The sequence below is a fragment of the Mercenaria mercenaria genome, chromosome 3 (assembly GCF_021730395.1).
Source record: "Mercenaria mercenaria strain notata chromosome 3, MADL_Memer_1, whole genome shotgun sequence".
In the NCBI taxonomy this organism is placed as follows: Eukaryota; Metazoa; Mollusca; class Bivalvia; order Venerida; family Veneridae; genus Mercenaria; species Mercenaria mercenaria.
The window spans coordinates 31,368,518-31,384,375 of record NC_069363.1 but is presented as its reverse complement, the minus strand read 5'-3'; the positions used below and the strand labels follow the sequence as shown (position 1 = coordinate 31,384,375).

The 15,858-nt window shown below is 36.4% G+C and overlaps 1 protein-coding gene across 3 annotated transcripts in view; it reads left to right on the top strand.

The window, feature by feature from the left end:
• Positions 1-137: 137 nt before the first annotated feature.
• The window catches only part of LOC123525171 (guanine nucleotide exchange factor subunit RIC1-like), a 126,923-nt gene continuing 111,202 nt past the window's right edge, over positions 138-15,858 (top strand). For all 3 annotated transcript variants that reach the window (XM_045304010.2, XM_045304008.2, XM_045304006.2), the window contains exons 1-3: positions 138-351; positions 4,806-4,913; positions 11,145-11,233. In XM_045304010.2, coding sequence (XP_045159945.2) covers positions 211-351; positions 4,806-4,913; positions 11,145-11,233 — 338 coding nt within the window. In that variant the 5' untranslated portion in view covers positions 138-210. The remainder of the gene's footprint in view (positions 352-4,805; positions 4,914-11,144; positions 11,234-15,858) is intronic.

The following is a 15,858-nucleotide window of genomic DNA, read 5'->3' as shown; positions in this document are numbered from 1 at the left end:
CGGTAATGAAACTAATTCACTTTCGATTTTTTAAAATGACAGTGAAAACGTGAGGTTTGTACATTAAATTGCCTTTGATTGGTCAGTTTTCAACTTTTTGAACCAATCGGAATCATTAACACTTCAGCGGAAAGGAAGTCAACATGGCTGTCAAATTGGCAAGTTTATCATACTGACACAATGGAAGTAGACAAAACTACATGAATAAATATGTATTTTCCCGTTGGTTGGCCAAAATATATAAAGCAGCCCTACAGCGATTTGAGGGAGCCATGTCATATAATTTCAAGCTGTGACCGCATGCTTTTTGCCATTGTCTCTGAAGAAGAAATAAGCATTTGGTATTGCAAGGTAGAGTTATTTTCTTTACCGACTTTAGTTGTTGAGTTACAGTGTTACCTTTCTTAAAAAGTGAAAACAGTTTTTCATTGGAAAACTTACTTTTTTTCTTAGAAATAAAACACAAATCTCTTCCAGGTTCCAGACTTCTGGAAAGTTGTCGGTCTGACAGACATGACCGGAAAATTTTGATGCGGTCTGCCGTTCTTAATCGGGATGCAGTCCAACTGACCGGCATTCATCGTATCTCGATAACTGCAACATCTTGGACAACACATCAAAATGTAGTTCACTACAATTGCCTGTAATAGCTGCCATTTTTGTGCGAATAATGCAGACAACAATTTAATTAAAACGATTTGTAATTAAATTTACTATTGAAAACTTCTTAATCACCATGTGGTAATCACCTTTTTTTTTTGCAACTTCAGCGTTTCTGCTCGTATTTCTATTTACAGTTTTAATTGTCTTTTAAAAAATAAAGTGTTTACATTGCTCACAGAAAACATGCAGTGATGTACAGTATACACTTGAATAATTGACGATTTATGAGTTGTTGTGCTTGTGACGATTTACAGATCCTTGTGAGAATTTTTCTAAGTGCATGTGAGTGAGTGAAAAAACTGAAAGCCAAATCTTTTAACAGTATATTTTTGATTCTACATAGAAAATGCTGTCAAAATAAAGGTGTTCACAAGAATATTTAGAACTGGAAACCCAACTCATTTGTAATCTCAGTAACATGAGAGATGATGAAAATTTAACAATTAAATTTATTTTAATGCCGTCAGTTTTGTAAGTGAAAAAAATCTTCAAAAACACAAAAAACATAGGGGCCTTGAGTGGTTAAGGCCGCTGACTTAGAATCACTTGCCCCTCACGATGTGGGTTGGAGTCTCTCTTGGGGCATTGAATTCTTCATTTAAGGAAGTCATCTAGCAGGCTTACCAAAGGTCGATGGTTTTACCCAGGTGCCTGCTCATAATTAAATAATGCATAGAGGGGCATCAGGGGTCTTCCTCCACCATCAAAAGCTGGAAAGTTGCAAAATGACCTTTAATTCTGTCGATGTGACATTAAACTGAACAAAAACAAAACAGAACATATAAAACATAAATATTTATTGAATTTAGTAGCAAAGACATGTTGACAAAAAGCATAATTGTGTAATTGATGGTAAATGCTGTATTTTACATATTTTTTGCGACCCAATTTTTCTACTTTTCAGAAAATTTTATTGTAGATGAGGTCAACAGAATCATGAAAAAGCTTTTCTCAAGTATTAAGAAAAGTAAAAAAATGTCAGTGAAATGTTAATTTCACCAACTGAGCAGCTGTCAATATTGTATACCCACATTTGGTGTTTTTTTTTAGCTAGACTATACAAAGTATGAAGAGCTGTCCTACTTGACCCAGCGTCGGCGTCAGTGTGCTTCTGCGTCCACACATTGGTTAAAGTTTTGATGCACTTTCTCTTTATCTCTGTAATTACTTTATGGATTTGTCTCAAATTTAAATAGTTATTCCTCATTATCACCCACATCATATGGCACAAGGGCCGTAACTCTCACACCAGTATTTTATGAATTATCCCCCTTTTTTAGCTCACCTGAGCCAAAGGCTCATGGTGAGCTTTTGTGACCGCTCAATGTCCGTCGTGCATCGTCCGTCCGTCAATATTTTCTAAAAAAATCTTCTTCTTGAAAACCACTAGGCAGAAATACACCAAACTTCACAGGAGTGATCCTTGGGTGGCCCCCTTTCAAAATTATTCAAAGAATTGAATTTCATGCAGAACTCTGGTTGTCATGGCAACCGAAAGGAAAAACTTTAAAAATCTTCTTCTCAAATACCGGAAGCCCTAGAGCTTAGATATTTGGTGTGAAGCATTGCCTAATGGACCTTTACCAAATTTGTTCAAATCATGACCCTGGGGTCAAAATTGACCCCGTCCCAGGGGTCACTTGATTTAACATAGGAAAATCTTAAAAAATCTTCTTCTCAAAAACCATAGAAGCCCTAGAGCTTAGATATTTGATATATAGCATTGCCTAGTAGACCTCTACTAAAATTGTTCAAATCATGACCCAGGGTCAAAATTGACACTGCCCCAGGGGTCACTTGATTTTACATAGGAAAATCTTCAAAAAATTTCTAAAAATAAACCAGAAGGCCTAGAGCTTAGATATTTCACATGTAGCATTGCCTAGTGGACCTCTACAAAATTTATTCAAATCATGACCCCCGGGGTCAAAATTGACACTGCCCCAGGGGTCACTTGATTTTACATAGGAAAATCGTCAAAAAATTTCTAAAAATAAACCAGAAGGCCTAGAGCTTAGATATTTCACATGTAGCATTGCCTAGTAGACCTCTACTAAAATTGTTCAAATCATGACCCAGGGTCAAAATTGACACTGCCCCAGGGGTCACTTGATTTTACATTAGAAAATCTTCAAAAATTTTCTAAAAATAAACCAGAAGGCCTAGATCTTAGATATTTGACATGTAGCATTGCCTAGTAGACTTCTACAAAATTTGTTCAAATCATTAACCCCCCCCCCCCCCCCCCCCCCCCCCCCCAGGTCATATTTACCCTGCCCCATGGGGTTACTTGATTGTACATCTTCAAAATTTTCTAAAATAAACCAGAAGGCCTAGAGCTTAGATATTTGACATGCAGCATTGCCTAATGGACCTCTACAAATTTTATTCAAATCATGACCCCCAGGGTCAAAATTGACCCCGCCTGAGCGGTCACTTGATTTTACATAGGAAAATCTTCAAAAAATTTCTAAAAAATAAATCAGAAGACCTAGAGCTTAGATATTTCACATGTAGCATTGCCTAGTGGACCTCTACAAAATTTGTTCAAATCATCACCCCACAGGGTCAAATTGACCCAGCCCCAGGGGTTATTTGATTGTACATAGGGAAATCTTCATAAATTTGCTAAAAATAAACCAGAAGGCCTAGATCTTAGATATTTGATATGTAACATTGCCTAGTAGACTTCTACAAACTTTGTTCAAATTATGACCCCAGGGTAATATTGACCCGCCCCAGTGTTAACTTAATTGTACATTGGAAAATCTTCAAAAAAATTCTAAAAAATAAACCAGAAGGCCTAGAGCTTAGCTATTTGACATGTAGCATTGCCTAGAGGACCTCTACAATTTTTTTTTCAAATCATGACCCCCGGTGTCAAATTGGCCCCGCCTCAGGGGTTACTTGTCAGATTGTACATAGGAAAATCTTCCAAAAATTGTCTAGAAATAAACTAGTTTGTTTTTTAAGGTAGAGCCTTGAAATTTGGATGACAAGTACAGTTTTGCACACCGATCTGAAAACTGACTTTCATTGACTGTGAATATGACCTACTGACCTACTTTCTTAATATTTAGCATCAGTTTGATATTTGAAACATTTAGCTCATATTACTCAGGTGAGCGATCCAGGGTCATCATGACCCTCTTGTACTTAGAATTTCAGGTTAAAGTTTGGTTGTACTTTCACTTAATCTCAGTTATTACTAAATTTATTTGATTCAAACTGAAAGTAGTTGTTCCACATCATCACCCACATCATATGACACAAGGTCCATAACTCTGTCACCAATTTTTCATGAATTATGCCCCCTTTTACTTCGAATTTAAAGTTAATTTTGATGCATTTTCACCACATCTCTTTTATGACAGAGAAGTTTTGATTCAAACTTAAAATAGTTGTTCAACATCATCACTTGCATCATATAACACAAGGGCCATAACTGTTGCACCAATATTTCATGAATTATCCTCCTTTTTACATAGAATTTCATGTTAAAGTTTTGGCACAGTTTCACTCTATCTCACTTATTACTAAATTGATTGAATCAAACTGAAAGTAGTTGTTCCACATCATCACCTACATCATATGACACAATGTCCATAACTCTGTTGCCAATTTTTCATGAATTATGTCCCCCTTTTACTTAGAATTTAAGGTTAATTTTGATGCATTTTCACTATATCTCTGTTATTACACAGAGAATTTGATTCAGACTTAAACTAGTTGTTCAGCATCATCACTCACATCATATGATGAAAGGACAATAACTGTTGCACCAGTATTTCATGAATTATCCCCCCTTTTTTACTTAGAATTTCAGGTTAAAATTTTGGTGCCTTTTTACTCTTTCTCAGTTATTACGAAATGGATTGGATTTTAACTTAAAGTAGGTGTTCCACATAATCACCCACATCATTTGACACACAGGCCATCACTCTTGCGCTAATATTTCATGAATTACGCCCCTTTTTTGCTTAGAATTTCAGTTTAATGTTGATGCTTTTTCACCACGTCCCTTTTACACTTATATAATTGTTTTGATACATTTATCTTTGTCTATTTTATTACTTAATACTTTGCAATGCAAGAAATGATTTCTGAAGGTTGGAATATTGTATACATGGTTTTTCTTGCAGCCTGCTGTCCAGATAGTCAGTTACACACAGTCAGAGAAGAATTTAGAAAAATATGGAAGATACTGCAGAGCGGAATGGAAACCAGATTCTGCTGCTCTTGCTGTTATTGTAAGTTCATTTCATATCTTTTAATGCATTTTTTTTGGTTGATAAATGCTTTAATTAATCATACATGTGAGGAAACACTGCCCGCATTGTAAGCTCAATCTAGCATTACAATATCAGGGTTCTAAGTTAAGCTTAGGTTGATAGTTCAAACTGCAGGTTGAGATTTTATAAACATTTTTGTGTGGGTGAAAATTGTAGGGCTGTGGATCGTCAGACAAGTGGCGATCTGATCCGATCCACAAGTCGGGGCTGACGATTCACAGACCGAACCATGGATCACCAGCAACAACTTATAATGATACAAAAATGTAAGCCTGTTATTTTTGTACTGTTTTCTTTATGGAATCTAAACTTTGCCGTTCTCATAGTGCTCAGTTTAATAGTTTTGACCTATGTTTAATGTTTTGCTCATTAACTAAAGTCAGGTTTCGCGTGTGGACTTCTGTAATGTTCGGCCATTCTTGCAGATGAACGATATGACGTCTCTCATAAATACCACAATATTTAGTAACAGTTCTGCATTTTTTGATAAGAAAATTTTATTTGTCGGACAGAAATTTCGTATCTAACTTTTTATTGAATTTAATTACTTAAATGATAAATGTTTATTCACAGTTTAGATAGATTTCATATTAATTGTAGTTTGAATATAAGACCAATGCTAACGCTACCTAAGACATTTGTTTACATCTAGTTTAGAATCTGACAACGCGTAATTGTCTTAGATGTGCAAGAGAAAGTTCATTGAAGACGTTTAATATGGTTTAATTTAGTTTTATTGATAGAATTTTACATATTGCATGTATTAATGAAAAAGAACGCGATCCAACGATCTTGACAATGACAAATATCCGTACTCAAACTTTTGGTCAAACTTGTGGATATCTGAGTACTCGGATACTTGTTACAGCCCTAGAAAATTGTGGTGGAAATGATGCTTATTCTAAATAAGTGATCTCTTTCATCATTCTTTCTTTGACAGACTATAGTTTGATAAACTGATCAGTGTAAAGGCAGATATAGAAAAGTATGGAAATATGACCATCTGAGTGTGAAGGCAGTTATAGTAATGTATGCAGATATAACTGTTTATGAATGTAAAGGCAGTTATAGTAATGTATGCAAATATGACTGACTGATCAGTGTAAAGGCAGTTATAGTAATGTTTGGAGATATAACTGTTTATGAATGTAAAGGCAGTTATAGTAATGTATGGAAATATGACTGACTGATCAGTGTAAAGGCAGTTATAGTAATGTATACAGATATAACTGTTTATGAGTGTAAAGGCAGTTATAGTAATGTATGGAAATATGACTGACTGATCAGTGTAAAGGCAGTTATATTAATGTATGGAAATATGACTGACTGATCAGTGTAAAGGCAAGGCAGTTATAGTAATATATACAGATATAACTGTTTATGAGTGTAAAGGCAGTTATAGTAATGTATGGAAATATGACTGACTGATCAGTGTAAAGGCAGTTATAGTAATGTATGCAGATATAACTGACTTGTCAGTGTAAAGACAGTTATAGTAATGTATGGAAATATGACTGACTGATCAGTGTAAAGGCAGTTATAGTAATGCAGTATACAGATATAACTGTTTATGAGTGTAAAGGCAGATATATTAATGTATGGAAATATGACTGACTGATCAGTGTAGAGGCAGTTAAAGTAATGTATGCAGATATAACTGTTTATGAGTGTAGAGGCAATTATAGTAATGTATGGAAATATGACCAACTGAGTGTAAAGGCAGTTATAGTAATGTATGGAAATATGACCAACTGAGTGTAAAGGCAGTTATAGTAATGTATGGAAATATGACTGACTGATCAGTGTAAAGGCAGTTATAGTAATGTATGCAGATATAACTGTTTATGAGTGTAAAGGCAGTTATAGTAATGTATGGAAATATGACCAACTGAGTGTAAAGGCAGTTATAGTAATGTATGGAAATATGACTGACTGATCAGTGTAAAGGCAGTAATGTTATACTAATGTATGGAAATATCACTGACTTGTCAGTGTAAAGGCAGATATAGTAATGTATGGAAAGATGACTGAATGATCAGTGTGAAGGCAGTTATATTAGTGTAAGGAAATGTGACTGAATGATCAGTGTAAAGGCAGATATAGTAATGTATGGAAAATATGATTGACTGATCAGTGTAAAGTCTGTCTTTATATGAGTAGACATAGTAATTTGATTGACTGATCAATGTAAGAGCCGATATAGTAATGTGAGGGAAAGGTATGTCATTTACTGATCAGTCTTAATAGCAGACATAGTAATGTAAGGAACACTTAATTGACACACATTGAGTGTGATGAATGAAAGAAAAAAGCTAAAACTTGAAATATTTGTCAGGTGTTTCACAATTATGAGGGCACATTAATTATCTGCTGTACAGTTTTAATTGATACTGATCTGTTGATGGGGAAAGATGCCAGAAGCTTAAATAAACCCGTTAAGGATCATTTTGTAGACTGAATATGTAACAGTTCATGTATATTTAATGAGCAATCACATAAAAAGGTAATTAGCATGTTGTTTGGGAGTTTTTGTAGCCAAACAAGTTGTGATTAAATGTACTGCTTATTGTAATGTTTTGGCTTACCGCAGCATGAAGTGCTCATGGTGAGCTGTTGTGATCACGCTGTGTCCGTCGTCTGTAGTCCGTTGGGAATGTGTCCATCCATCATCAACAATTTTATTAAATGACATCTCCTCCAAAACCACAAAATGGATTTTGATGAAACTTTGCCTGGATGTTCCTTGGGTGGGTCCACTACCAAAGTTGTTCAAACGGTTTTGCTTGGTCAGAACCACTTGACCCAGAGTGTTGAATCTTCATAGAATGATTGGACTTGCAGACTACATGACCCCTATTGATTTTGGGGTCACTGTATTAAAGGTCAAGTTTACAGGGACCAGAACATGGAAGTCCATTTCTGATCAACAACTTGAGAACCATTTGACCCAGAACCTTCAAACTTCATAGGGTGGTAGAACTTACAGAGTGGATGACAGCTATTGATTTTTGGCTCACTTGAGCAAAGGTCAAGGTCACAGGGGCCTAAACATGGAAAACTCTTTCTGATCAATAACTTGAGATTCATTTGGCCTAGAATGTTGAAACTTCATAGGATGGTTGGACATGCAGAGTAGATGACCCTTATTGAATTTGGGGTCACTTGATCAAAGGTCAAGGTTACAGGGGCTAGAACATGGAAGACCATTTCCAATCCATACCTTTAGAACCAATAGGCCCAGAATGTTGAAACTTCTTTGGATGATTAGACATGCTGAGTAGATGATCCCTATTGCAGTCAACCATCGGTGTCACTTGGACTTTTGCTCCTGTCCCCTATTGACTTCTTGCCTATTACTACTATGCATTTGGGGACTCATGCGCTTTTTAGCTCACCTGTCACAAAGTGACAAGGTGAGCTTTTGTGATTGTGCAGCGTCCGTCGTCCGTGCGTGCGTCCGTGCGTAAACTTTTGCACATTTTTCATGGGGTCTTTATGAAAATTAGTCAGAATGTTTACCTTGATGATATCTAGGTCAAGTTCGAAACTGGGTCACGTGCGGTCAAAAACTAGGTCAGTAGGTCTAAAAATAGAAAAACCTTGTGACCTCTCTAGAGGCCATATTTTTCAGAAGGTCTTCATGAAAATTGGTCAGAATGTTCACCTTGATGATATCTAGGTCAAGTTTGAAACTTGGTCACGTGCCTTCAAAAACTAGGTCAATAGGTCAAATAATAGAAAAACCTTGTGACCTCTCTAAAGGCCATATTTTTCATGGGATCTGTATGAAAGTTGGTCTGAATGTTCATCTCGATGATATCTAGGTCAGGTTTGAAACTGGGTCAGGTGTGGTCAAAAACTAGGTCAGTAGGTCTAAAAATAGAAAAACATTGTGACCTCTCTAGAGGCCATATTTTTCATGGGATCTGTATGAAAGTTGGTTTGAATGTTCATCTTGATGATATCTAGGTCAAGTTTGAAACTGGGTCAACTGCATCAAAAACTAGGTCAGTAGGTCTAAAGATAGAAAAACCTTGTGACCTCTCTAGAGGCCATACTTTTGAATGGATCTTCATGAAAATTGGTCAGAATGTTCACCTTGATGATATCTAGGTCAAGTTCAAAACTGGGTCACGTACCAACAAAAACTAGGTCAGTAGGTCAAATAATAAAAAAACCTCGTGACCTTTGTAGAGGCCATATTTTTCATGGGATCTGTATGAAAGTTGATCTGAATGTTTATCTTGATGATATCTAGGTCAAGGTTGAAACTGGGTCAACTGCAATCAGAAACTAGGTCAGTAGGTATAAAAATAGAAAAACCTTTTGACTTCTATAGAGGCCATATTTTTCAATAGATCTTCATGAAAATTGGTCTGAATGTTCACCTTGATGATATCTAGGTCAAGTTCGAATCTGGGTTATGTGCCAACAAAAGCTAGGTCAGTAGGTCAAATAATAAAAAAAACCTTGTGACCTCTCTAGAGGCCATATTTTTCATGGGATCTGTATGAAAATTGGTCTGAGTGTTCATTTTGATGATATCTAGGTCAAATTTGAATCTGGGTCACGTGCCTTCAAAAACTAGGTCAGTAGGTATAAAAATAGAAAAACCTTGTGACCTCTCTAGAGGCCATACTTTAGAAGAGATCTTCATGAAAATAGGTCAGAATGTTCACCTTGATGATATCTAGGTCAGTTTCGAAACTGGGTTACGTGCCAGCAAAAACTAGGTCAGTAGGTCAAATAATAAAAAAGCCTTGTGACCTCTCTAGAGGCCATATTTTTCATGGGGTCTGTATGAAAGTTGGTCTGAATGTTCATCTTGATAATATCTAGGTCAAGTTCAAAACTGGGTCAGCTTCTGTTAAAAACTAGGTCAGTAGTTCTAAAAATAGAAAAACCTTTTGACCTCTCTAGAGGCCATATTTTTCAATGGATCTTCATTAAAATTGGTCTGAATGTTCACCTTGATAACTAGATAAAATTCGAAAGTGGGTCACGTGCGGTCAAAAGCAAGGTCAGTAGGTATAAAAATAGAAAAACCTTGCGACCTCTCTAGAGGTCATATTTTGCATGAGATCTTCATGAAAATTGGTGAGAATATTCACCTTGATGATATCTAGGTCAAGTTCAAAACTGGGACACTTGCCTTCAAAAACTAGGTCATTAGGTCAAATAATAGAAAAACCTTGTGACCTCTCTAGAGGCCATATTTTTCAATGGATCTTCATGAAAATTGGTCAGAATTTTTATCTTGATGATATCTAGGTCAAATTCAAAACTGGGTCACATGGGCTCAAAAACTAGGTCACTATGTCAAATAATAGAAAAAACGACATGATACTCAGTTCAAAACTGGGTCCTTTGGGGGACAGGTGAGCGATTCAGGACCATCATGGTCCTCTTGTCTATAAAAGCATCTTCTAGTTAAAAATTATTTTGATTTGTCATAAATATTGCAGCCAGGGGAAGTTGTCACTTTTTCCCTATATGTCTATTTTGGAAACTTTAAAAATGTTCTTATCTGAAACTGCAGGCCCAATTTTAAAACAATTTTATACAAATGTTTCTTGGTTGACCTTTTACAAAGATTGTCCAAATTATTCTGTTTCATCAAAGAACGGCCACTGGGGTGTGTGGTCACTCTTCCCTACATGTATTTAGTGGAAAAATCTTCTTGTTTAGATAGTGGAAAAATCTACTTGTTTGATATTGTGATATCACATCATTTCCCAAACTTCTTACTACCCCCCCCCCCCCCCCCCCCAAACACATTCTCATTACCTGCCCATATTTATTTAGTGGAAACTTAAAATATTCTTGTCAGAAAACACTTGCAGTATTTCAGTTTAATTTCACAGATGTTTCCTTGTATAACCATCTACCAAAACTGTTCGTTCAAGCAGCATAACTCAGGCGAGTGATCTAGGGCCATCAGGGCCCTCTTGTTATTGGTGGAAAAGATCAAAGACAAAATAAAAACAAATGAAATGATTTATTACTTTTACATATTTATAATTGTTGTCAGTATTTTTCCTAAATATAGTGATTGTTAAATCTTGACTGCCTCTTTTAAGTTTGCTTGTACATGTTCACTGTGATGTTTCCAGTTGTTGTAACAGTATAGAGATATACATAGAAGGTTGTGTTTTATATGTAAATAAATGATATCTTTTTAATTTTCAGACAAGCAACTCTTACATTGTGTTGTTCAAAGTTGACCTTGACATCTCTGTACCAAATCATCACTGTCTCTATGTAACTGCAGAAAGCAGGTAATTTACTTTTTTGAATAAAAGAAATAATTTAACAAATGATGCATTCAGAGGTCAGTTCACCTTGTACGGCTATAGCTTGTCTGGAATTGCTAACCAGATTTCAAAATAGATTGGCTGGAATGTTCCTTGGTTGATCCTCTTCCAGGAGTAGATAAGTTACTCAACCACTTGGAGTATGGTCACTTTCCCTTATTATGTCTCCCACCACACAGTGGTGTGGGAGACATATTGATTTACTCCAGTCTGTGTGTGTGTCTGTCTGTCACAAACCTTGTCTGCACTCTTCTCATCCGATCTTCACCAAACTTTTACAAAATGTGTTTGACAATAAGACCTCAGCCAAGTTCGATAACTAGCCAAATCGGTCCAGGCACTTCGGAATTATGGCCCTTGAATTACCGAAATATGCTCAGGTCTTGGGAGCTAAAACGGCCCATATACTACTAATCAGTAGTAGTATTGGAGTCCCTTTGGGGCACTTTATGTTCGCTCTAAGTGCAAGCTTCAACAAACTTGAACAAAATGTGTTTGACTATAAGACCTCGGCCAAGTTCGATATCTAGCCAAGTTGGCCCGCCCAGGCACTTCGGAATTATGGCCCTTGAATTACCAAAAAAACACTCAGATTTCTTGCGCATTTTTGACCTCAAACCGGTGCCTATATAGAGGTCCCTTTGGTGTCAAAAAAGCGCATGCACTTGTGCTCTAAGTAAACAGTATATAAAGACTGACTTACTATTTAGATGATTAGGCAGTTGTGGGAGACATGCGCTTTTCTCAAAAGCATCTCTAGTTTGTATATAATAGTGTGACACAAAACTTGCTTTAAGGGGCCTCTGTGGCCAAGTAATTTTGGTTGCTGGCTTTAGATTCTTTTCACCGCACTGTTGTTGGTTTGAAATCTAGCTTGGGCTGTGCAAAGCATGAAAATACCAATTGCACGACACATTTACCACACTAACAAAGCACGAAAAGTACCAATTGCACGACACGTTTACCACACTAACAAAGCACGAAAAGTACCAATTGCACGACACGTTCACCAGACTAACAAAGCACGAAAAGTACCAACTGCATGTCACTTTCACCACACTAACAAAGCAAGAAAAGTACCAGTTGCACGACACGTTCACCACACTAACAAAGCACGAAAAGTACCAATTGCACGACACATTCACCACACTTACAAAGCACGAAAAGTACCAATTGCACGACACGTTCACCACACCAACAAAGCACGAAAAGTACCAATTGCAAGACACGTTCACCACACTAACAAAGCACGAAAAGTACCAACTGCAGGACACGTTCACCACACTAACAAAGCACGAAAAGTACCAATTGCACGACACGTTCACAACACTAACAAACACGACACATTTACCACACTAACAAAGCACGAAAAGTACCAATTGCACGACACATTCACCACACTAACAAAGCACGACACATTCACCACACTAACAAAGCACGAAAAGTACCAATTGCACGACACATTCAACATACTAACAAAGCAAGAAAAGTACCAATTGCACGACACATTCACCACACTAACAGAGCACGAAAAGTACCAATTGCATGACACATTCACCACACTAACAAAGCACGAAAAGTACCAATTGCATGACACATTCACCACACTAACAAAGCATGAAAAGTACCAATTTCAGGACACATTCAGCACACTAAGGAGTAGAATTTATACAAGAAATCACTTACAGTATTCTGACCTGGCCTAAGATTATGAATCTAAGTTAACAAGTCTCAAATGCAACCTTGTCATTAAGGTAAGTGATGGTCTAGTTGTAATGGTGTAGGCTGCTTAAACAAGGGGTAATTAGGGTCTAACTCCTCACATGACGCAAGTACTGGTTATTCCAGGAAGCAGACCTGAGAATAGTTTGAATAAAGCTTTCATCGCAGTAGAGCTAAAACAGGTAAGTGTGAATTAACCTTGCCATTGGTTAGTTTCCAGGTTGTACTCACAATAAGGTTTTTACTCATCTGATTGTTTGAAAAAAAATGATGAGTTACTGACATCACCTGATCGTCGTCGGCGTCAGCATCTGCGTCAGTGTTGCCTGGTTAAGTTCTATGTTCTGGTCAGCTTTTCTCCTAAACTATCAAAGCTTATTGCTTTGAAACTTGCAACTTTTGTTCAACATCAGTAGCTGACTCTGTACAGCAAGAAATATAACTCCATCCTGTTTTTTGCAAGAATTATGGCCCCTTTTAGACTTGGAAAATATCAGATTTCTTGGTTAAGTTTTATGTTTAGGTCAACTTTTCTCCTAAACTATCAAAGCTGTTGCTTTGAAACTTGCAACACTTGTTCACCATCAAAAGTTGACTCTGTACAGCAAGTAACATAATTCCATCCTGCTTTTTGCAAGAATTATGGCCCCTTTTGGACTTAGAAAATCAGATTTCTTGGTTAAGTTTTGTGTTTAGGTCATCTTTTCTCCTAAACTATCAAAGCTTTAAAACTTGCAACACTTGTTCATCATCAAAAGCTCACTCTGTACAGCAAGAAACATAACTCCATCCTGCTTTTTGCAAGAATTATGGGCCCTTTTGGACTTAGAAAATATCAGATTTCTTGGTTAAGTTTTGCGTTTAGGTCAAATTTTCTCCTTAACAGTCAAAGCTATTGCTTTAAAACTTGGAGCAGTTATTCGCCATCAAAAGCTGACTCTGCACAGAAAGTACCATAACTCTACATTGCTTTTTGCAAGAATTATGTCCCCTTTTGGACTTAGGAAGTCATGGGTAGGACAATATTTCTATAATACAGAGACAGAAAAATCAGATGAGTGTCTGCACCCGCAGGGCGGTGCTCTTGTCAACCTTTACGTTGCTAAATTTCTAAAATGGACTGGTCCATCATTCAATTTGGGCAGTACCACTTATTATTCAAAGGGGTGTTCACTGAAAAGTTACTGACTGAATAGCAAACTGTGCAGACCAAGATTGTGTAGGCTGAGGTAGCAAAGGCAGAATCCCTTGCCGCCAGCAGGCTAAGGTTAAACTGATTCCTAACAGGGTTTCAGAAATCTGCAAATTTATTGGTAGCCCATTTAGTTTATTTGGCAATGGTTTATTTACTATGTGCTTCTATACTACAGTTTGTTTACAAGGTCATCCATGTTTATATGTTTTCAATCAAAATTTCTCTATTTACAGAATGACCTTTCTACTTTTTGAATATGTTTTGTTTTAGCTTGAGCTCACGTCTTTCTTATACAAGACACACTAAAAGATTGAATCCAGAGTTTAGGTTACAAAACGCAATATTTATGGTTTACAGACAGTGGATGGAATGATTAAATTATTAGAGGTTTCATAATTTTAGCCATACGCACATTGTTATAAATTTTGTTCTCTTAAATAGCAATTATCATTACTCCTTTTTCTCATTTCAAAAGATAAAACTACATCTTTTTAAACTGAGAAATATTATCAGGAGTACTGCTGATGGTTATTGCAAAATGGCAATAAAAAAAAAAGGAATGCAAATCAATTTTTATAAACTTGCAAATTCCTTAGAACTTACTAACTTAGAGCTGTATGAATTGTAATTTATCTCAAAATTATTTAAAGCTGATCCTGTCTGATTCTAAACATCTGCCTGGTTTAATAAATGGACTAGAACCGCATATATAACGTCTCTCAGTTTCTTGACACTGTGTATTCACTTATCTGAATTTATGTTTGTCCAAAATTCAGTATACTTTCTGATATTTTGCAAAATCATGGTCGATTTTTTTTGCATGTTAGGCAAGTATTTAAATTGAAAAGCATAAACAATCAGTGTAAGCACTAAACTGCCTCAATATCAAATATCTGTTCTTTCGATTCTGATCGCTCGTTGAGGTCAGCGAAACTGAAAGTACACTTTGGCAGGTGGCGCTAAAATGACGTAATTTTAAGACTGGTTTGCATATTGTTTTTAACAATACCTATTGGCGACTTTGATGTTATTGGATCAGTCTAAAATCAATCTTGCACATGTTTTTAGCTCACCTGAGTAATGCTCAGGTGAGTTTTTCTGATCGCTCGATGTCCGGCGTCTGTCGTCTGTCTGTCTGTCTGTCGTCTGTCAACATTTAGCTTGTGTATGCGATAGAGGTTGTATTTTTCAACTGATCTTCATGAAATTTGGTCAGAATGATTACCTTGATAAAATCTAGGCCGAGTTTTAAAATGGGTCATCTGGGATCAAAAACTAGGTCACTAGGTCAGATCAAAGAAAAACTTTGTGTATGCAATAGAGGCTGTATTTTTCAATTGATCTTCATGAATTTTAGTCAGAATGATTACCTTGATAAAATCTAGGCTGAGTTTGAAAATGGGTCATCTGGGGTCAAAAACTAGGTCACTAGGTCAAATCAAAGAAAAACCTTGTGTATGCAATAGAGGCTGTATTTTTCAGTTAATCTTCATGAATTTTGGTCAGAATGATTACCTTGATGAAATCTAGGCCGAGTTCGAAAATGGGTCATCTGGGGTCAAAAACTAGGTCACTAGGTCAAATCAAAGAAAAACCTTGTGTATGCGATAGAGGCTGTATTTTTCAATTAATTTTCATGAAATTTGGTCAGAATGATTACCTTGATAAAATT